Source organism: Catharus ustulatus, chromosome 9, assembly GCF_009819885.2.
Source record: "Catharus ustulatus isolate bCatUst1 chromosome 9, bCatUst1.pri.v2, whole genome shotgun sequence".
NCBI classification, from domain to species: domain Eukaryota; kingdom Metazoa; phylum Chordata; class Aves; order Passeriformes; family Turdidae; genus Catharus; species Catharus ustulatus.
The window spans coordinates 6,600,896-6,624,038 of NC_046229.1; the positions used below are offsets into that span (position 1 = coordinate 6,600,896).

At 42.5% G+C, this 23,143-nt stretch overlaps 1 protein-coding gene across 2 annotated transcripts in view; it reads left to right on the forward strand.

Moving 5' to 3' along the window:
* Positions 1–1,383: 1,383 nt before the first annotated feature.
* Positions 1,384–23,143, forward strand: part of RAB3B (RAB3B, member RAS oncogene family) — a 50,357-nt gene continuing 28,597 nt past the window's right edge. The window contains exons 1-3 of one of the 2 annotated variants that reach the window (XM_033067944.2): positions 1,405–1,451; positions 6,097–6,177; positions 11,326–11,553. In XM_033067944.2, the coding sequence (XP_032923835.1) occupies positions 6,157–6,177; positions 11,326–11,553 (249 nt within the window). In that variant the 5' untranslated portion in view covers positions 1,405–1,451; positions 6,097–6,156. Of the gene's footprint in view, positions 1,452–6,096; positions 6,178–11,325; positions 11,554–23,143 lie in introns of both variants that reach the window. The other variant, XM_033067945.1, reaches the window with a different exon arrangement.

Genomic DNA, 23,143 nt, shown 5'->3' on the forward strand with positions numbered 1-23,143 from the left:
AACTGTGCTTTTAGTTGGGGTTTTTTAGTTGGGGTTTTTTAGTTGGGGTTTTTTGGCAAATACACATTTTCATTCTAGATGAGGGTAGAAAATTACTCTGATGTTGGGTAACATTGGGCCACCTGGGAGATAGCTCTGACTTGAGTAAAATGGAGAAGCTGCATGGCATCTCTGATCTGCAGAGAAGTGTTCCTTAAAGCTGCTCAGCATCTCTCCTGTGCTTGTTCCTGAAATGCTCACCTTAGCTATATGCTAGTCATAGAGTACAACTGTGCTCCCTGGCTTTCTGCATTCTCATGATACTGGTAACTAGTCAAATGCCCTGGACAAAAAGGAGCAATAAATCAACCCTCAGGCTCCTTTAAAGTGGCTGACCTGTTAGAAAGCTCAAGCTGCTCCAAGGGCTGGTTGACCTACGAGCCAGTCTGAAGACCACCGAAGATCTGAGCTGAGGATCAGATGCTGAAGATCACCAGATGTGCAAAAATCTTTTACAAGTGGACAAAATGATTCCTGTGCTGTATAGGCAGTGTCCAAACTGAGTCGAAGTGCTGCACATCAAACAAAAGGCACAGTGAGACTGAGAAGAAAGCAGCAATGCCCTGTAGGACATAGCAGGGTGAAGAGACATCTGCACCCCCAAGTTTTAGGGGTTTGAGTTCAGAGGTGCTGCCTGAAGACAGAACCCTGCCAATCCAGGGCCTTTAGGCACCTCCTGCTCTGGCCTCCCTCACAAGGAGCCTCCTGGGGCCCAGCCAGACCTTGCGTTTGTGCTGAGGCGCTTGATTAAATCCTGCCATCCTTGCTGGTTGTTAGGGAAGCACCTTCTTAGTTATGCCTCACATAATGTTTAATATGTTTTTTAAAACCCAGTATTTTGTTCATTCTGTCTAGGGCATCATCTCTAAAGGCTATTTTACTTTCCTGGGGAGACCACAGTCAGGTCTGTCTGGGATCTAAAGGGTTTTAAAGCTAAGAGGGTCCACTAAAACCTCTTCATGTGAACGACTTCGATCGCAGCCACTGCCTCAATTTTTATCTTCTGGCCAGTAGAAATGTAGCACCTGATGCCACAGCGGCCATCGCTAGGCTTCAGAGTTGACAGTGCTCCTGATGAGAATCCCAGCCCGTGCGGAAAGTGCGATAAGCACGGCAAGTTCGGGTCGTACCCGGGACGCTCTCCGTGCCCGCGGGAGCTCCCGGAGCGCCTGAGGCGATTCCCGTTCCCGCGCTCCCCGCGGGCCCCCGCCCCGCCCGCCGCGCTCCGCCCCCGGGGCCGCCCCAGGTACCGGCGGGGGGGCGGCTCCCGCCACGCGAGCAGCGGCCGCGGGACCGCTCGGCTCGGCTCGGCCCGTCCCGGCTCAGTTCGGTTCGGCGCGGCTCGCTTCGCTTCGCTTCACTTCACTTCGGCTCGTCCCGGCTCGGCTCGCGCCACCGCTCCTCCGCCACAGGTAAGAGCCGCGGCCCCTCTGAGGGGGCTCCTCCCGCGCCGTCGGGGCTGCTTCCCCTCGAAGGTGGCGGGGAGGGGGCCGGCGGTGCTCGTCGCCTCACGTCTGCACCGGGACCCGCAAACTCCTCCTGCCCCCCTCGCACCGCGCTCCGCGGGACGGGAAGCAGGAGGTGCCCGGCGGGTGAGCCCGCGGGGTGCTCCGCGCCCGAGGTGTGGTGTAACGGGCAGCCCTCGGGAGCGGCGGGGCGGAGAGGGCAACAGCAGTTCCATCTCTAAAATAAACATTTCCCAGCAATGAGAGGCGATATGATCTTGCCTTATCTCTGAAATACCCTCAGCCCGGCGGAGGGGAGGCGGGAGAGCGGGGCCTTTCCCGGCTGTTCTCCAGCTGGTGCAGAACCCGCCCGGGGCCGTCACCCCGGGCAGTGCCCGGCTCGGGGGGGGAACAGGTGACAAGAACTGCTCGGCCGTGGAGCCCTGCCGGGAAACGCGGCCCCGCTGTCGTCCTGGCTGCTCGGGGCAGGGCAGGGAGCCGCTGCTGCCGGGCTGACAGCCCGCCGAGCCCTCACGGCACCGGGAGCCTCCGGCCGAGCCGCCGGAGCAGCGAACTTCCCACACCCACACCGCCCTTACAGCCAGCCCAACGCACCAAGCCGGACGGATCCATCTTCTAATTTAGCTCATAAAAAGTATAAGCTCTCCAATCTGTCCGGCTGATGCTGTACAAAACGCATGTGGTATTTTTTTTTGCCGTGCACGTTGTTTTTCCCCGCTGTTTTGTGCGCGCTTGCCAGCCCGGCAGTGCCGATGCTGAGCGCGGTGAGATCGGCTGGGATCGCCAGCACAGGCACGGGTGGCTCCACCTTTTTGCCTCCCAGGGTTCTGTCTCCACGCTGTCCTTTCCTTCTTACAAGCGTGTTGTGTGCTTGTGCAGTGCATCAGGTTGTTCTGGCCTAAATTAAGTGTAACTTGTCCAAAAAAAAAAAAAAAAAAAAAAAAAAAGCAGGGGGGAGAAGAAATAATTTTAATATGGATTTTCCCATGTCCTGAGACAACGTAAGACTGTGGTCCCGGAACATGTTTCTGTGAAATTCTTTGATGGCAAATCTGGTTTTGACTTCTCCTGCTTTTTTTTTCCCTCATCACGTATTCCTCACCCACTGAGGTGCTGCACTCTCAGTTGTACAAATAATAGTTTACAGGGCTTCAGAGTTGTCTGATTAGCTCTGGGTCTAAATAACATTCTCTTGTGAACGTTTTTGTTTTTTTCCTCTCCAGAGGTAAAAATGTCACTGGAACTATAATTTTGATCTGTGTGTTTGTAACTGTACTCAGACCATGGGAGCACTGGTATTGGGTTACAGAGGGTACAAAATTGAATCCATACACTGCTGTATGGAAGTGTGTAATTAAAAGGCTTTTATTTCCTGTTATTTGTGCTTGCTATCCTGGAGGTGGTTGTATATGCATTTACTGGGACTTCACTGCCTTCAGGACAGTTTTATCAGAACAATTTATAGTCTAAGTCAGAAGAGAGAAAAATAAACCAAATTAAAATCAAGCTTCCTTTTCAATTTTGACAAAATGGTGATGCCTTCTTTGCAGACCTAATATATTTTCAGGTGACAAAGTGAGAAGATTTACCAGCTTTAGGTTTTAATAGCAGTAATTTTTGTGTGTAGCAAAGCAGTGCATTTAATATTTTGTTAACATAATGGCTGTCATGTCGTGGTTGTGTTAGCTGTGTAGTTCAGAGATGGTTTTTCCTACCTTCATTTTCATATCTTTTCATGCAGCTCCAGATTTAAATGTGCTGGTCACAGCATCACAGTTCAGGGTCTTGCATCGCTCTGGTTGTGGTGCCAGGGAAAGGCTCTCATGTCCTCCCCAGTAGGTACATGTCTCTTCTTTGTTACTAGCTGGGCTGAAGAAGTAGGGTTTTTTGAGCCAGCTCTCAATGGCTAACCCTGAGAAATGTCCTGAACTGGTCATTTCAGGTTTGCTTTTTTGCTGTAAAAATGTATCTTGTGCTTCAGGTTGTGCATATTTAGTGAGCTCCTGCAAATGTGTGCTTAGCTTAGTGCAGTGGTGTTTGATATTTGAAATAAGCAGTGAGATTTACGTTTGGAAGTATTAGCTCATTAAAAAATGGGAAGTGTGAGGGTGCTTGTTGTAATCCCAGTTAGCAGGTGGCTTACTTTGCAGCATGGGAGAACATCACAGCACAGAGAAATGAATTAACTTATTCATCACAGATTTTCTGCTTGGAAGAGGAGGATAAAAAGCAGCAAATTAGACTTCTGCACTGCAGAGGCATCCTGAGCTGGCCCTGTCTCCGTGTGATTCTGGTTTGCAGGTGGTTCTACAAGACAATTGCAGTCTCTGGTCACTTGATTTGGTGAGGACAGCAGCTTTTTTTACCTGTAAGTGAAAGGTTTTAGACCCAGAATGTAGCTGTGCCCTGCCCTCCAGCTGGGGAAGGATCAGCAGGGACTCACAGGTCTTGTAGCAGGGCTGGTACAAATTCATCTTGTGTGTTGCCCTGGGGGGTTTTATGTCTCTGCTACTTCAGTGTATTCAGCAGTGAGGTGCTTAGAAGTATTTCACTATTGCCAGTTCCTTCCTGAGAAAGAGGCAGAGCTGCAGGGCTGGGGATCCAATGAGCAGGGGACTGAATTCCGGATTTCTGTTGGCTCGGCCATGGCTGCAGTGTTTGTGACAGGAAGGAAGGGCTTTGAAGAGGGGGAGTTTTGTAACAGCCATCAACCTCATCAGTGTGCCCTGTTCTCTGGGTCAGCCTCAGCTTGCAGTTCTGTAGACCTAGAAATTGGCTGGCTCTGGGATTCCAAAATTCAACAGAATGTTCAGGGAATTGTGGAAATCTCTGCATCTGCTCTTCAGGGCATAGGGAAGATAAAAATCCCCTCTTCCTTGCATCCTTTGGGAGAGAGCTGAGCTGGGTTCAGTGGGTCCCCTTTAGCAGGGGAGATTTTTTTACTGTTAAATATTTTTCTCAGTATTTTCTGGAGTAGCATGCTTGCCAACAGCCATGGAACCATGTGAGAGTAAGAGAGTGGCAAACACTCCACACTCATAGAAGAGAGTAGGAAAGTGGAATTTTTTTTTAATTTGTTCTTGTCATAATATTAATTCCTCCTTCCTGAGAATTGTATTGTGGCTCTAAAATGGACTTTGAGGATGTTGAATGTCATGCAGGAAGTGGGAGAGGCATGGCTTGATGATTCCAGGAAATCTTTCTAACAACAGTCAAACCAAATGTAGTTGTAGAGTTAGATGGCAAAAAAAGTGATACCTGCTGGTCCTTGACTCATGTTCCACACTCAGCAAGGTCTTGAAAACCCTTTCAAAGCCTGTTTTTAAAGCCTGTGTTCCCAAATCTAAATGGGCAATGAAAATTAATAACCACTGACATTGCTTAGAGGTTTTAATCCTTTAGTTTCATGCATATATTGAACTTTTTTGTAGCATGTAAATTCCAGAAGAAATCTACTACAAGCATCTTCATAAAGACTTCTGGACTCATTAATAAATGAATTTTATTAAAGATGAAGCACTCAAGAAGAAGAGCTCACATTTTTAAAGTAATAAACATAGACTTTCTGTGTAGAGAGTTGAATTATTTTTGTTCTAGATCTGTCAGTTGAGTGGCATTTGGATGACACCCCAAAATCAAGTTCTAGACAGTGCTGAAGAGTGAGCCAAGGCTGTCACAGGCAGCAGCTATTGCAGAGGGCAGGGCTGTGAGAGCAGAAGGAAATGTAACCAATACCAAAAAATGTGCAATACTTTGGGCAAGACCAAACTGCTGTCGTGGTGCCAAGTGAGGTGATTGTCAATTGTGTAGATCCTGAGAAAGGATTTGTCTTGGATCCAAATTCTGGCCTGCAGTAGGTGGCTGCAGCCTGTTATTTACATAAGGTCTGAGTGTGCCCAGGTGTTTTGGCAGTGTCCACAAGGCAAGGTAATGGAAGTCAGGGTGACAAATGGTGCTGTACCCTGGCTCACTGGACAGGAAATGCAGCAGACACAAACGTGGCCTTTAGATTGTATTAGCCATGAAAAAGACAACTACGTTCTGTTATGTTTTTCTACTCTAAATCTGGAATAATTTTTGCTTTATAGCAGATATTTTTGTGCAGATGTGCTGTAAGCTGCAGATATTTCCATGTCCTGTTGAAGCTGTCTTTGCAGCATGTAGACTTTGATGCAGGCTTTGTGCAAAGCACCCGTGTGTACAGAGGGATTTCAGCTGCTCTTGGTTCTGTTTGCTTTGCTGCCTTTCTTCAGGAAATGTGTGATGGTTCCTAACTAAGGTTTTCTGTCCACTTGTGAGATTTATCTGGAACTTTAATTTTAGATTAGTAAAGATAATCTCCCTTTAATAAACTTTAAATTGATGGCTTCAAATATTTGCTGTTATCTTAATATCTGTCACTAACTCAAGCACTTTTTCTGTTCTCTTTGTGCACTACAGGACTTTCCTCTTTACCTTCAGTGGAGGAAGCTCAGACCTTACACAGCACTGTGTTCCCAGCCTAACCTGCCCACTCATTATTCCCTTACCTAAAATTCTTATTATTCATCTTTATCATAATCATTGTAATCCTTTTGCTTCTGCATCGCAGGTTCAACAGTGTGACCACTCTCTTGATTCATATACTTACAGCAAAGCCTTCATCTCTCTCATGGATTATAGATCTAAATTGGTAACTATCACTTGCTTGCAATGTTTATTAGCAGTTATGTTAATTGCTCATACTCTGTTTTCTGCTTCTCATAGATCTCCCTTGTAGAACAGCATTTGTATAAATCTCTAAGATCACGGCCTTATTTCCTTTATGAGCTCTATTCTTAGGACAGCACACATTGGCTGTAAAAAAAATTCCATTGCTTGGGAGAAATCTGGTTCAGAATTGAACTTAAATACTGTTCTCTTTTCAGAAATTATTTTCCAATGACAGAGCACATAAAGGAGTGAGTTTTTATAACAGAAAATTGACATAGATGTGTAATTTATGAATTAGAATATTTTAAACTTAGATGCACTTTCTAACACATTTTGGGGAAAAAAGATATTAATGCTTCTGAGAAGAAGTTATGTTGCACATTAGTAACATCTCTCATGGGTTACTGTAGAAATACAGAGGGGTGGTTCACCCCATCCTTTCCTCTGCCTAATTAAAGAAATATGTGTTAGTGGATGATGATGAAACAGTTAAACTGTCACATTTAAATTGTTACTGGTCCTATGTAACACAAGGCAAATATAGGAAATTACAGTTTTTGCTTTAAAAATGAACATTATTGAAAGATGCTTTTATTGCTAGAACTGCCCAGAAGTTGTAATATGGAGAATATACAGGTTCATGACAAGTTGAATTTGCAAATGTGTCTTGGGGCATAGTTTGATGTATAAGTTGCATCAGTGTGACCAGGTTTCATGGGTAACTGAGGTAACTGACAGCAGAAAAGGAGGCTTTCCCAAATTCAAACCTTCTTACACTGTTGTGAGGGAGAATGGGCTGTGGAAGCAGCATGGCTGTGAACACACCCGTGTGGTTGCTAATAAAGAGATATGTAACCTTTCAAGGTGATGATTGGATTTGTTGTTTCTTGTCTATGAGAGGATAAATAACAACCCTCCATTAATTTGTGGCTAAAACTGTGAGGGCTGGCAACACTAAAAGTCAACTTTAGCCTTTGCTCCTGGCAATATATAAATGGTGAGATACATCAGTTGATTTTTTTCCAACACTTTAAACTTTTACTGATGTTGGCTATAGGCAAAAAATGTTGCAGAGCAGGGGTTACAGTGACCACTTTCAGTGATTCCTGAGAGCAGGAGCACTTTGATGTTTTGTGTTGCACTAGAAACCAGTTTGAGCCTTCACCATGATGCTGGTCACAAATTGAGGAGCACAGCTGTGTGGATCCATCTATGTGGCACATTTCCATGAGCACTAAAAACAACAAAGGCTGGTTTCCCATGGAGGTGTCTTAGGGCAACAGGTTTTTTTCTTTTAAAATTCATTAGACCAAAATAGAAACTAAAGGCAGGAGAGCCACCTTGACCTAGGAATATATTCTTTGGTGGCTAATAAGCTCTGATTAAGATTTTATTGCTTTAGAGCATTTGCAGCATCCTGCTCTTATGTGGTTTCCCTGTCTAATAAAAGATGAGCTCACACTGCAGGCTTTTTCCTCAACAGGGAAATAACAAGGTATCTCAGAGCTACAAAACTGCCTATTCCCACAAAACTAGTTGGAAGTGGCTGTGTTTGAGACCTTGCTCCCATTGCTAATGCACGTGGGGAAGAAAGATTGTCAATATTAGTATGCTCTTAGCTACAAAAAAGAAGGCAAAGAACTAAATGATGCAAGGTCTCGTGCTGAAGTGTTCTCAAGGACAATCTGATTGGCAGCTTTTCCCTCTCCTGTGTAATGGGTTTTATGTCCTGTAGCAAAATCTTTCCTTTATAAGTATTTTATGGAGGATTAGTCCAAGACAGTCAAAATGGAAACAGTCACAAACCTCTCCTTTCTCTCCTTTGCCCTCTGTGTGCCAGCTGTGTTTGACCTGGTCTCCTGTAACAGAACTCTCCTTGGGCTGTGTGTTTGTGTGAAACAGCAGAGATGCTGCTCTGTTTGCAGCCATCCTAAAAGAGCATCTGTGGCTGTGTGCCCAGGGAGCAGGGGTTACACTGCCAGGTAAATGGCCTTGGACCAAGGAGGGAGGACAGTCCCCAGGAGCAATGGCTCAGTGAGCCTTCGGGTGATTTGGACTGGAGCTGCCTGACCTCAGCGTGTTGTCTCCATTTCTCTGTGCTGCACAATCTCCTCCAGGTGCAGAGGGCCTGCAGGAGATGTGATTTTGTGGACCTTTCTCTCAGTAGCATAGCAACTGCCATCACTTCCCACTGCTCTGTCCCCTCTGCTTGGCTCCCTCAGCTGTGCGGGATCAGGAACTGAACCAACCTTACAAACAGCCCTGCAAAACAGGAGAAGCTGTGGGAGGTTTTATTTTTATTTTTAACTGGGATCTCTGAGCTCTCTGCAGGGTCCTTAGGGCTGACATGACTGGGGAGTGCTTGGAGCAGGACTGAGACAACAGGTGGGGAAGAGAAAGGGAGGAGAAGAGGACCAGGAGAAAGCTCTGCTGTTCCCTGGCTTCAGGATTCAAACACAAATTCAGGGGTAGTCCTATGAACACTTCCAGCCCAAGTGCTTCAGTAATGATCTGCCATCAGAGGGATAATCAGAAATTTGTATGAAAGTCCTTTCAGTTTCACTCTATTCACCAGAGGGGAAAGGGAAAAGTCAAATTTAAGCAAGGGGATGGAGTTTTCTTCAAAATTTTTGTGCTCTGACTGCCTCTGGTGATTCAAGGCACTGACCTGCAGCATCTTCAGCAGCACAGAGGCCTGCGAGGGTTGTGCTTCTATGACAACAGCCCCACGTTCTGGGCAAGTATCATTTGATCTTATTCTCTGTGTTGTGCTTCTAACAAAGCTGCTCAAGCTGGCCACATTCTGTAATTGCTTTTTCAGCTTAGATCTGAAAGTCACATTTGTAGCCAGGTACAATTCTGATTAGAGCAATCTAGGAGGGTTAATAGAGGCAGCAGTGCTTCAGTTAAAAGATCAGCTTGGAGTGTGTGGAAGGGTTCTGGGAAGGCAGGGGTAGAAAGAAGATACTGATTCCTGTATGATTAGTGCAATATATCTTTGTTAAAGGTCTGCCTCTGAATCTTTAAAAGATCAGGCTTCAAGTGATGAGGGTTTCTCACTATTTCAAGCCTGTGTGAGTGGAATGGAGAAGTAGAGATTTACATTATTTTTTTTCTTCTTTAGCAAGCGCACAAGTGTTGTCAGTGGCATTTGTGGAGATTAAAATGTGTATGGGGAAGATCAATTACTCAAATAGAGAATTTTCTGTCCTCCAGTGTGGTGATGGTACAAATCAACTAATCACCTGATTCATAATTTTTGCAGCTGAGATTCCTAAGGCTAAGGAGGCAGTGAGTGCATTGGCCTGAGTGTCTGAATGGAAGTTAGTCAGATGTTGAATTCTTCATTTTAGAAATTCCTGCTATGAACCACAACACATGGGTAGAAGAGCTGATTTCTGATACACTAATGAGAAGAAAATTTGTGCTTGTGTTTTCTGGAGTGCTTGCAAAGGACTGTAGTCTGACTGAAGAACAGCTGAAGTTCAGAAGAGAGTTTATCAGAATTGTGCCGTGTCCTACAGAGAAATACTTGTGGGGAGATTTTAGTGCATTCAGTGCAGCTGCTCACTATTGAGCTGCTGATAAATTTCTTCAGAAACTGCCCTTGTGAATGCAATCTGTGAACAAAATGTCTGCTGCACCAGCCCTTTTCTGTGTGAGAAAGTTGCATATGTTTAATCTGAGATAACCTGTTGTGCATATTGTACTGAAGTTTGAACTGGTTTGCTTTTGGTTTGCTTCCCCTCTGTTGGAAATTTAAGTTAAATTATCATCCCCATTTAAACTGCCTTGGGATAGCATTTTGGTTTATGGTTGTGAATTTTCAACTGTTTGTTTTGGTTTTGTTTGGGTTTGTGGGGTGTTGTTTTTGTTGCTGGTTTTTTTTTCAGTGAATGGGTGAAGTCCTGTGTGCAGGTGAGACTTGCTTAGAAGGAAGGTATTGGGGAGAGTAGACATTGGGGTGAGTTTTATTCCCAAAGGTGCCTATGAATTTGAGTTGAGGAGAAAATTAACTTGTGGATGCTGGGTGAAGGAGAGACTTCTGTCACTGCTCAGTGCCTTCTGACTCTGCTCAGAGTAGCCCAGGCCCTGGTTTGGATGTGTGGCTGCTAATTGGACCTGTGCTGTCATTGTTCCAATTTGCCAAGCCTGTGACTGGTTATAAGGAGCCAAGACCTTTGCTTCTTTGATGTGTGGTAGTTTCAAACAGCATGAGAGATTAAAAGTGTGGTGTATCTGTTAAAAGGTAAAGTTTCTTTTTCCTCCTTTGTTGTAATTGGGTTTGTGTACTTGTGTTCTGTACAGCCAGAGATGAAAAATCAGTGTCTTGCCTCCTCCCACCAAGTGCACACATTAGAGCAGCCAGGGCTGCTCATGGCCCTTAATGATTCATATTCTGCTGTTGTTTTTTTGCTGCTGAATCTAAAAGGGATAATTTGTCCATTCCAAATGCTGTCTGCATCCCCAGTGAGCCCTCACATTTTATACAGTGCTGTGTATTCCAACTGCAGTCTTAGGAGTAGATAGGTGTTGGATGAATTCAAAGTTTCCAGCTGAAACTCCTGTTTTTTCATCTTTTCCCATTGCTTTTGTTTTCCTTCTGCAAATGTCGAGGATGGAACTTTTTAAAGGATGAAATGGTGGTGGTGCATGCACTAGAAATAAGGATTCTCTATAGAAGTAGTAAAAGCAATTATTTAGGTTTATTTACCTTGGAGGCTGCTTGATGAATTGCATGGTTGGATGCACTGTCAAAGATTTTAGTTTTGGTTGCAGTTTATTGGAGCAACAGAAGTGGCACCCTGCCACTGGAGTAAAGAATGCTGTTTCCCCATGAGTATTTGAACAATCTGCAGTAGCCATCTGTTATTCTGTTAAACACAAAGCAGTGCAACAGGTGTATTTCTTGGGTTTGGAAGTCTTACCAGCACGAGTGAACACTAAACAGGATTACAGCCAGGATTTAAAAGAAGATTTCAAAGTGTGCTCCTCTTTAGTCAGCAGATAGAGTGGTGATGACATTAGAAAGTGGAGAGATAACCTAAACATATGGTACACAGTTAAGGAAAACAAATGCTGAACTGCTCTTAAATCTGTTCTTTTTCCATGTTTGTCATTTTCGTAGATGGCTTCAGTAACAGATGCCAGATTCAGGCAGAAAGATACTTCAGACCAAAATTTTGATTACATGTTCAAGCTCCTGATCATTGGCAACAGCAGTGTGGGTAAAACATCCTTCCTCTTCCGATACGCCGACGACACCTTCACTCCAGCCTTCGTCAGCACGGTGGGAATCGACTTCAAGGTGAAAACAGTTTACAGGAATGACAAGAGGGTGAAGCTGCAGATTTGGGTAAGTGCCAGCATTTTCAAAGATGCTTTATATTAATCCCAGCAAAGGTGTGATGGTAAAAAATAGCTTGTTTGGAAGGGCGTTTTTGGATCGCTGTAGATTTTGGTTGTTCAGAAGTTCTGTGTGGCTGGACCTTTGTGTCCCTGCAGTAAACAGAGGGAGTTCTCTTTGTGTTGCTGTTCCACTCAGCTGCTGAGGGTCCTGATGTGGTCTCAGCAACTGCTCTACATTTGAATGAACTCTACACACAACTTATATTATCATTTTGTGGCCTCTACATAAGATATTTGTATCTTCCTGTAACTCATGGGCTCAGCAGCCCATTTCTACCCAATTTCTGCCCTAAGACATAATCTTCTAATTAATCTACATACACTTCATTTATAATTCTTTAATAATTGCATTTAAATGTACAATTACAGTAATCACATCTGGATTTTTTATTTATTGTGGTGATCTTTGGATAGTAAGAATCTAAAATGAGGTGCTTTTTTTTGTGCTACAACTACAGGATTCATTTTATTTCTGTGTTGCTGGGTACAATGTACAACAAATTATTTAATGAAAGATCCTTTTCATGTTGTAAAATCCTGACATTGAAACTAAGGTCACCTGATATGAAATTGATTTATTTAATTTAGGGTTTTGGCAATAAAAACATTTTTACTTCAGGCCCTATAAGCAACTAAAGATAATTTCCATTTAGTTGGTCTTTCTGAATTTGGGAACATGAAATTTTCAAGAAGCTGGGTAAAAGTAAGACAGAAAACACCATAAAATATTAGATTTTTTTTCCAAAGATACTGTGATTAAAGTAAATTAAGCAGTAATCTTAATTAAATCTGTTAGAGGGCTTTGGGGCAAAAAGAGCTTTAATAACCTTAAGCTTCTTATGAAAAGAGATGTCAGGTGGACTCCTCAGAGGGTGCTATCCACAGGACCTGTAATATTGGAGTTACCAACAGCACTGTTGATTTAACTTTTTTTTTTTTTTAATAAAAGCTACACCTAAGTGTTGGACAGTTTCCAGAGTAACTTTTGTTCTGTTCTTTTCTTTTTTGCATGGATCCTTGACATGAGTCATGATGCAAGGACCTTAACAAAAACTGTGTGCCTCTACCAAAACCACAGTGTTTGAACTTGTCCCCTGTCTGTCCTGAGATTGTATTTGTCATTTTAATGTGTTCTCCAGGTTACATGAAGTAATAGTGGGGTCCATTAGCATACCGAAACTATGAGTTCCTATGTGTAGGGAGAAAGAGTTTGCATACCAACCTGTCTTCCAATTACTTAAACAGAATTATTTACAGCTGCTGTTTAGTTTCTGGGAGTGTGGGACTCTGTGGCTGCATTGAACCCTTTGCTCTGACTTGCAATTTTCCTGTTATGCTGACATTTTTTTCAGTTATGCTCCCCCTAAGATTGGCATTAAGCCTGACCTGAATCAGGTTTAATGTGAAACTAAGTGAAGAAGGATATGGTACAAGTGTTTGACTTAACCACTTGAAATATTTTTCTAAAATCCAGAGAAAAGCACTTCTAGGAACCTCTGATGCTTTCCGCAAACCCAAGGTTTTTTCAGTTCAGGGGTGCTAGAGGAGCTCTGAAGTGAAAACAGCTGTGGCAGACTGGAGGTGCTCAAGGGCTGTGTCATAACCTTGTTCTGTGCTCTGCAATCTCAAGGTGAGAGGGAAGTTATTACTGCTGTGCTTTGATGCAGGGAGATCCACCATCAGTGGGACTTTCTTTCCATTGCTTGTTGCCTGTGTTGGACAGAAGAGCAGAATTTAGGTGCAGGACCCAGCTGCAAAGAGTTGCTTGTATTGTCTTAAAGCTGAGAAAAATTCATTCTGCTTCAAGGGCTGAGCAGCTGCAGGTAACAACTGACATCTGTGTTAGTGAATGTCTCTGGCCTCACTCCTGCTTTTGTTTCTCCAGCAGAAGTTGATGAGCATTTTGAAGGCAGAGATCTTGCATTTGTGTTTGTGCTGAGTTTGAGGAAGTTTGTGTTTTGTGAATCAGGAATTGACAAGCTGTCACATGGAATGATCAGAAGAGAGTGCTCCTCTGTTTGATTTTGGTGTCATTAGTGGTGCTTCTGCTTTGTTGGCATTAATGCCTCAATCACCCAAACTGATATTTTAATAATCAGTTGTGCTTGTGACTAAGCAGTCTGGGAAATGATCTGCTTTGAAAAGACTTGAAAGGAATATCTCTTTAGCTTGAGAGGAACAGGACACAGCAGAGATATTCATTATGTTTTTAAGGTCTAAGGTAGAATGGCAGCACTGCTGCTGCGTATGGAAACAGCAAAATGGTTCAGAAAGGGTTTTATGAAACAATGTTTTATTGGCTTTTTTCCCCCCTTTCTTTAAAGACCTCCAAGATCAGTGTTTTAATTTCAAATATTTTCTGTCTTGTTTAGGAATGGTGGTGTTGTCTTATTAGAATAAATTAACTTTATTGAGAACATTTGTTTTGTAGTTGGATGAGGCTTAGTAATTTACTATCTAATTTAAAACATTATTTACATAAATACATTAATCTATTATATAGATATTTCCTTATCTATAGAAATGCAATTATTGGATTACATTTTTTTATGCCACTGCCATCTGTAATAATACTTTAATGTAAAGCATCTTCCTTATGATTGGGTTGTAAGGAGCCAATTTATAATATCTCTCTGCATTTCTAGACTAAGTTTTGTATTCCCAGAGTTGCTAATTACTGTTTACTGGAGAAAAACTATTATATTTTCAGCTAGGTATGTTTTTTATTATAAATAAATCTCAAAGGTAGCATTATTATATTCTTAGCAAATGCAAACAGTTAATACTTAATGCAGAGTTCAGGTTGCCTAGCAGCTAGAGAGGGCCACTTTGTCCAGATCCAGATGGAAGCAGGGTGAATGAATAAAAGTGATTTCAGTTTTAGGTAAGAGCAAGGTGAGATTTCTTTTTCTCCCTTCTGTGCATTTGTGTGTCTGTTGCTGATGAGGAATAATGGTGGTGGAAATGGCAGCAGAACTCCTGAGCAATGTGGCACTGAGGGGAGCCTCTGGCCCTCTGTGCTGGCCCAGTCTGGGTTCATTACTTGAACTCTTTGCACAGTCTCATTAATTGACAGAAAATCATTGGCAGGGCTCAGCCCCAAACGCTTGCACACCACCCAATCCATGCTTTGTGTGAGGAATTTGATTGCATTTCCATTATACTTTCCTGCAGAACCCTACACAAGGGGCTCTCAACATTGATGTGATTAATAATAAACATAACTAAATACAGGGTTTGGCAGCTGATGTTACAGTTCAAACTAGTTTCAACCCCCTTTGTAAAAAGCAACAGATTAAATTTGACTTCAGGTTAAAAGGCAGAAAGGTTCAGACAGAGGCAGCATATTTGGACTGCAGTGTGATTTTTGTTTTAAGGAGCTGTTTATCAGAATTAAACTGCTAGGATGAAGGTTTTTCTTCTCATTAACAAAAATGTCTCTGTGGCTTAACTGCTGAAACCTGTTGGGGTGTGAGATTAGCTTTAGTGGATGTCTGAAACACGTGTTACAGCTCTCAGGCACAGCTGGGGAGAGGGTACAAAGCAATATTGCTCTGGGTTTTTTGGATCTTTAAAAAAAAATATGACAACTGCTAATTATATTGAGTGGCAGTTACCACTACAAAACAGAAAAGTGTAAACCAAAATAACCCCCCTGCTGTGTAGCTGTCCAGAAGGCAAATACAGAGTGTTTTTAAAAGCTTTTTGTATCAGGCATTGCCTGGATAACAGGATGATCTTGAGCAGCTTGCCTCTTAGGGAAGGGATTCAAGGAAGTAACACTGGCAACTGAGTTTTTTTTCTTTTTCATTTACAGGAGGTAAAATTAGAACACCATCATATTTGATTGTAAATTTTAATGTTAATTGCACACTTAACCAAAAGCTAATTATGCATTTCAGATGAGAGAGTCATCTATTCCCAAGGCATCCTATTCCTGTCATGGTTTTGCTAAGTTCCTTGCAAGCACTGACTTCAGGCTTGAATGCTTGTACAAAACTTGTTTCTAAAATAAGAGATAATAAGGTTCAGTAATTAAATTTATAGATGTGATAGTGATGGGTCTCTCTAAAGCACTGATGGGCCTGATTCTGCTTTTGTAGACTCACAGTTGTGAAATTCTCTGATTTGCTGTTTAGATGAACAAATAAAATGGAGAAATTCATGATAGCAAAAAGAACATGTTGGTCCTTGTAAAAGAGTCAGTCAAGGATTGCATTTTATTTGCAGCATTAAGGACTTGTTGGGTCCTAGGAATGAAAATCATTGTGGGTGAGTGGATGTAAAGCACTGCTTCTCATGCTTAAATACAATGCTGAATATTTGACTGGAGGAGAGATGCAATAATAGTGTCTGTAACTCAATTCCAAGGTCTTGGTTATATCTCAAGTAATAATACTTATGCTTTGAGAAGAACTTGGTGCTCATGCCACTCTGAATGGGCTTTAAAATTAGAATTGCAAGGGTGATACAAAGGAGGCAAGTAAAAACTTGACAAATAAGACCCTGATGGGTCAGTTACCCCACTCACTATTGAATTTATTGAACAGCCTAATCTTGCTGAGCAGGGCATTGCTGTGTTGGCAAACAGTTGACATGGAGGGTTTATTTCTGTTTATAGTTAATCACCTCAATCTCATTGTTATCTCATTATAACTCTGCATTACAGTGAAGGCCAAATTCAACTTCAGTCTAAGCTCTGATACCACTGCAGTTATCCCTGCTGACAACACTGGATTTGCTGTTACTGCAGGTGTACTATCTATTTTTGTGGTCCACCTTTGCAGAGTTACTGGGCCCTTGGAGGTCTTGTTTTGTGCATTTCAGTAAAATAAAACATTGTGTTCAGAGGTACCAAGCTGTATCCAGGGGCAATGTTGAGTGTGTGTTTGTTGACAAAGAGCTGTTGGGAGTTCAAAGGTTTGGACCTTTCCTAGAGAAAATGGACTGATGCTGACTGTTTGTCCAGTACAGGAAAAGCTGTACATGGGAAATTTCAAGGGAAATTATTCACTTGATGTAGTGAGGCAGTTAAGGTTTGAGAGGACAAATGAATTGCCAGCCTCCCAATGTTTTGCATTTAATGCTTTTTTACCAGAAATTCAGAATAGATGTTTTATAGTCATTTTATATAAGCTCTTAGACACATGTGCCTCAAAACCTTTTCCTGTTGTCCTTATCTCTTCAGAATCACCCTTATTATGATTTTCATTCACAATTTTATCTTCTGCATAATGACTGGGTATATTCTAAATTTAAATATGCTGGGAGGTACTGTGATCAGTTATGAGAGTACACAGTGGGTGGAATTTATGAGTTCTCATAGTGTTTGTCTCAAGTGAGCACGTACTTAAACTGTCACATTTGGTCAGAAGAGAATATATAACTACTGTGCTTATTCACATTTATAACTTTCATGCATTGTGTTGTCTACTGCAGTGTCATGTTTATGCAACACTTGAGTACCTGAATGGCTGGTTTTAGAGCTAAAAAAGGAACTCCAAACCCCTCAAAATGTTTTTCAGGTGTGAGAAATTGTACCCTATAGCACAAGTGGAGTACTGAGGAATTTAGCAGCGTGAACTTTGTGATTTATTTTCTGTTGTCCAGCTGTTCAACATCATCCTGATTCATTAAACAGCATGAATTGAGCTCCCAGAGATAAGCACAGATTTTCTCTATTCTATTGCATTGGAGGCATTGGACTCTGCAGACAGAAGGAAACATTAGTGAGGAGTACCAGAAACTGGACAAAAAAGCAGCACATTCCTGCAGTGTGGAGAACTGGGAGGCCTCTGGTTTGCTGGTTAGGTTGTCCCATCTGTAAAACAATGTCATGTTTACCAGGTGACACTGATCTCAACCCAGATTTCTGGTGAAATCTGTTCTGGCTGCCCAGCAAACACTGAGTGTGACAAAATAGGAAACATAAATCCTGTTTGGGGTGAGATGTATCTTCAGCAGCAGCTTAGCACCTTACATTTTATGGCCAGGGGTCACTCCACTGCAGCCCAAAAGTGTACCCTAACATCCCAGTGTATCCTCCTCTGCTTCTGCCACAGTCTGGGGTTGCAGCATGGCTGAGATGTTCCTCCATCCAGATGGAGCTGCCAGTCCCAAGTGTCCTGCTCAGGTCACACATGGCATCCCATGCTTCTATTGTGCACTTGCATCTTGTTTGAAAATTCCTCTAGTATTGCCAGTCCTGCTTTGCCTCCATTTCTGTGCTAATCAGATACTCTCTGCTTTGCTACTAATTTGTGTTAGAAGCTGAAATAGGAGGTGGCAGGAGTGTTTGAAACTTGAGGGGAGCAGGTGTAAGTGCAGCAGATAAACACTGTGTTATGAGCTGCTGTGCTTCATTAACTGAAGTACCTTCATGTGATATGTGACTCAAGTGATTAAACTTTGTGTAATACTCAAAGAAGGCTCGCTGGTGGTGTTTTCTCAGCCAGATTCTGGCTGGCTTGTTGCTCTGACAAAGTGATCCAGACATCTGCAGCAGTGCTGGAGGGTGAAGTCATGGCGAGAGAGCGGCGCGCGTGGCGCAAACGCTCCTGGTGCTGCCGGGTTTTACCGTCCCTCTGCTTTCCTTGCAGCACAGCAATAACACAGAACATACAGGGGACCTGTGCACATGATGTTTACCAGGCAGAACACTCACCCTGTGCTTATTCAGAGATTCACCTGCTGCTTCCCCTCCGTGTGTCCCTCGCTGGTGGCAGTTGGGAAGTGGCTGCGTGTTGCAGTGCCATGGTAACTGCATCCTGCTCCGCTGCCTGCCAGCGGGCACCGAGCCTGCCCACTTGGGAGGGAAGCAAGAGCTCCAAGTGCCAAATTGTGCTAGACTGCCATGAGTCAGCTTTGATAAGTCCAGGTGAAGTCCTTTACCAAGGACTGCAAGTCTCTTTTGAGGGAAGAAAGAGAAATAACTCCCATCAAATGCGCTTTGGATGTTTTTTTCAACTCTGAAAGGCTAAAAAATGCGTTTTCATTGGCATTGCCACCAAGTGCTAAATTGCTTTCTTGCTCTGCAGTTTAACCTCATGCTGTACACATTTCTGTAATGCTGTGCCACTTTTCTCATCTTTTTCTCTTGTCTCTGTGTTGTGCACCCTGGTTTGCTCTTGGAGAGGTTAGAGAGCACCTTTGTAAGCACTTTTGTACTAACTGCAAGGTGAGCTCTAGCAGAGTACTGCCATAACATTTAAAATCATGGAGTTGTGCCTAAGAGTGAGCAAGTAGAGCTGAGGAAAAGCAAGAAATTCTTGTTTTTTTTTTTTTGCAGAAGAAATACTCTGACTGTGATAAAGCACACAGGTGCATCACTTAATTACATGGAATAATAACACTGGAAATTTACAGCAAGCAAGGGCAATTAAGGAATGCATTTTTCAAATCTTTCGTGTACGAGAGTGGAATAATGGATCACCATAACTTCTATGCTTCTGCTACCCTCTCTTGGCCCTCACTGGGTTTTGTAGAGTCACCAGCACTGTGAGGGCTGGTACTGTGGCAGCAGTGTAGTGAGGCACTGAGGGGAGGTTGCCTCAAAGAAGGAAGGTTGTGCTCAGTGCAGCACGATGGGGTTTGCAGCAAGCCAGGCTTAGCTAAAGCACAGCTTCAGGTCACTCTACTCTGCCCCCTCCACCTCTGGAGTGCTGCCTCTGGCAGGTGAGGGCCTGTGCAGACAGCTCCCCTGTGCAGTGCTGTGTCCTAAAGGGAGCCAGAGATTGCAGTGAAAACTGGGGCAAAACTTGTGTAGAACTGAAGCAGGACCATGAAAAGAAAAACACCAGTGCCTTTAATGAAATCATTAATTACAGTAGAAAACAGCACCAAGTAGAAGAGCTATAAACACTGGCTTGCAAGCAGCAAGGAGCAACAATCCCAGGGGGGCTGGAGAGCTGGAATTATTGTCACAGAAGTTTCAGTCTGTGTGAACTCCAGCAGGATTCCAGCCTTCCTGAGATGTGGATTTGGCAGCTCTTCAGCCTGTTTTTGTACACCCTTCTTCACCAAATCCCCTCCCTAGGTTGTTTTCCTAAGTGTGAGAACAAAGCATAGAAGGGACTTGAATGGGTTGGCTGATTATGGGAACTCAGAGCTTCAGATGAGCAGTACTGATGCTCATTCTGACTGCTGTGGTATAATTATGCAACTGCTGCAAATCCATACCTATTTAAGGTGCTTTATTCTAGCCAAAATGATCTTCTCTTTTAGATGAATGCCCTTCATCTTGAAAATAGCATGCAGGAAGAGTCACTACTGCAAAGATATTAAAGAGGTAAATCTGTGAGAACTGCTTAGTCCCTCTTGAATTTTTGGGGGGTTTGAAATGTAAAATTAATAATTTCCTTCCACTTGTGCTGGTTATTGGTTTTTGGGAAGAGCAAACTGTTGCAAGGAAAGGATCTGCATAAGGTCCTCCTCTGTGATGTACTTTCTACTGTTCTGAATTGCACATGCCACATTAGCATGTGGCCATCATTCTGAAATCTTGGAAATGTTTGAAATTACTTCAGTTTTTCTGCTAAAATTCTGATATAAATATGTATAGGAGCTATTTAGTATTCAAGAGACTGCAAGAAATCAAAAGGGAACAAATACAATAAAAATACACCATTGTCATGGCAAAACTGTGATTTCAATAATCTTTCACCTTGGTCTTGGGCTATAGGATATTTACTGCTTTATCATGAAACTTCACCTGAGTGAGTGGGACTTGCAGAATCTGGCTGAAAGTTGGACACAGCAGCACCTTTGCATCAGTGCAATGTCAGCTCAAAGTGATTTGTCAGTTCTCCCATCTGCAGCAGGAGCTGTGGGAATCCTCCCTTGCCCACCTGGCTGGGAGACCAGGAAGCAGTTGTGTGTCAAAACCTGATGTTGCTAAGTGATGGCAAGGTAGCCACCTGCCTTAGCATTTACAAACCCCCAGTGCTCAAACAGAAGGAAATGAATAGCTTTATCTTCCATTAATTGCATGCAAGGTGTTTATTCACTTTGGTCCTGAAAGTATCAAACATGTGCATCCCTTTTGCTCCAGCTGCAATCTTCAGAGTGTTCGAGTCCCTGGAATGGCAGCTGCTTATTCTGCCTGAGAATGCATCCTCCAAGTAATGTTGTGCAGTCAGTTTGATGATTAAAACAAAATAGACTTTAAAAAAAAACCCAACCCAACCAAAAACCTGATACAAAACCAAACTGCTTTTTATCACCTAGTCCAAAGGCAGAGAACAGATGGTATCTGTTTTGTTTGCTATAATGTCAGAATCCATGCAATAGCCCTCTTTATCTTTTCTCTCCTGTTTCTTTTTTTAAACTACATCCTATGTGGCCAAGAAGAATTGTAGCATTGATTTCTTTTCTTGCTATATTTTTTGTGAGGGAAGCTGAGAATAAATCCAGACTATCAGATTTGCTAACTACTCTGGGACTGTTATCAGGGAATAGGAGAAGTAGCAGATCTTTCACTTCTTGTCTACTTATTTTACAGATATTAAAAAAAAAAATTGATAAAGGTTTAATTGCCCTCATGCCACAGGTGAGTCTGCTGTGTTCTGCTAAAATCTGTCTGCTCAATAAAGTACTTGTTGAAAATAATCTCTCAAAGGGAGATGCTGAATGACTTTTGCAGCTGTGACTCATTGGATCTTCATTTTTTAAATGAAAAGATTCCCAAGACATTAATTTTAACATCACATCTATTAAATTCTTGATTAATAACAGTAAGAGTGTTAGTTTGACTGTGTCAAGGCTTGAGGGATTCATATAACCAGAACAGAAGGGATAGTTCATTTTATCACAGGGAAGGACTTGGCAAAGACTCAGGTTTGAAGCTAGAACCCCTCAGCTGAGAGAATGGAAGCTTTCCAGTAGTCTCTCTATGAGATGCAATCAGGAATCCAGCTCTCCAAATGAATTGATCTTCCCTTCATCCAGAGGATTTGGAGCACCTGTCTGTGTGCAGAGGAAGGGTCAGGGGTTCTCAGGAATGAAATCTGTACTGCCATCAGTGATTACTTTCCGCTCCTAAAAAATAAGCTCTTCCCGAGCTTTACAGTTCTGCCCAGCACTGGTGGCCCTTTGAATTTAAATTTGAATTGGAGCAGTTTCTACAGGGCCTTCTAACCCCAGAGAAGCTCTGTTGCAGAGTCAGGAGAGTGTCCTGTGTGAAGAAGTGTCCTCTCTTGGGAGTCTTGGTGCCTTGCTTCTTGGCTTTGGCAGTCCCAAAGTGTCACTCAGCTCTCACAGGTAGCTGCAAAATCCTGTAAGTTTAACTTTGCTGTTATGATTGATCTCTTAATTCACTCTGAGTAATGAATGGAACAGAAAATTGTGTTTCTTTGTTTTATTGAGTAATGAAAGAGAAGCTTGTGCTTCCTTTACTAAACAACCTTTGCCAAAAATAGCACCTGACTATATTTTATCTGTCTCTTCTTCCTTACTATTATTTTACTACACTAAATGCAATCTTTTTTTTTTTCCCCTTTGGATTTCTTTCCATCTTTGTGCCCTGAAGCTGCAAACAGCAAATTTTGTGAGTCATATAAATGTTCTGAGACATCAAATTAAGTAGAAACTGGAGAATGAGTTCTCAAAAGGTTGTGAATGCTGCTGACGTCAATCTCAGATTGAAATAAGAAAGAAGATGTGGCTGGCAGATCCTGTGAGCAGGACTTAAGCACACTTATGCTAATTCTGTTGTTGTTGGAGAAATTGTGTTTTTATAAATGAAGGCTGTAGTCCCAACTGAAGACTTAACAGGCATTCATCTTCATAACTAGATGATCTTGAGCTTTCATACTTTACACTCAAATTTGCCTTCAGCAGATTTAAACGAAATTGCTTGGAAGTGACTAAAATGAATGGCAGCATGCTTTCTGCTTTTTCAGCTTGTAATATAATTCAGTTTTCAGCTCTACTGCAGAATTCCTCCTTCAAAGTGACATTGCAAGGTTTTCTAATGAACAGAAGACTGTGATGAACCTATTTAGAGATTTTTCTTGATTGTCCCTGGCAGAGAACAGAATTTTGAAAGTAGCAAGGAGTCGTGAAAGTCAATATGTCTTATGAATTATTTTGATAGCATGAAACATTTATCTTGTGGAAAGCTGTTAGTAATGCTGGTTTTGATGTTAAATGCATGCAGATTGCATATCCATATTGTTTGATGGTGCTATTGAAAGTTTCTATAGGTGCAATGAGAAGAGAGCAAGAAATGACTAAAGGAAAGTGATATTTTTTTTGTGAAAACTACAGGGAAGTGATTTGTGCAGAATGTTTTTATGTGTGTGCATGTTTTACCTTTAATGAGTGCAGCAGTTCAAAACTGACAGATAACTGATGTACTTGTTGACTGCTTTGTCCTACCTCCATTCAGATGGTTCACTGCAAGCCTGCATCCAATTGTTAATTATTAGTCCTGCAGTGATCACTCTGAGTCTGGATGTGTTTTGGCCAAAGGTATGTTTCCAGTGGTGAAATAGGAGTTAAAGATGTTTAGCCCTTTTTTCAAATCAAGCTGTCTTTTG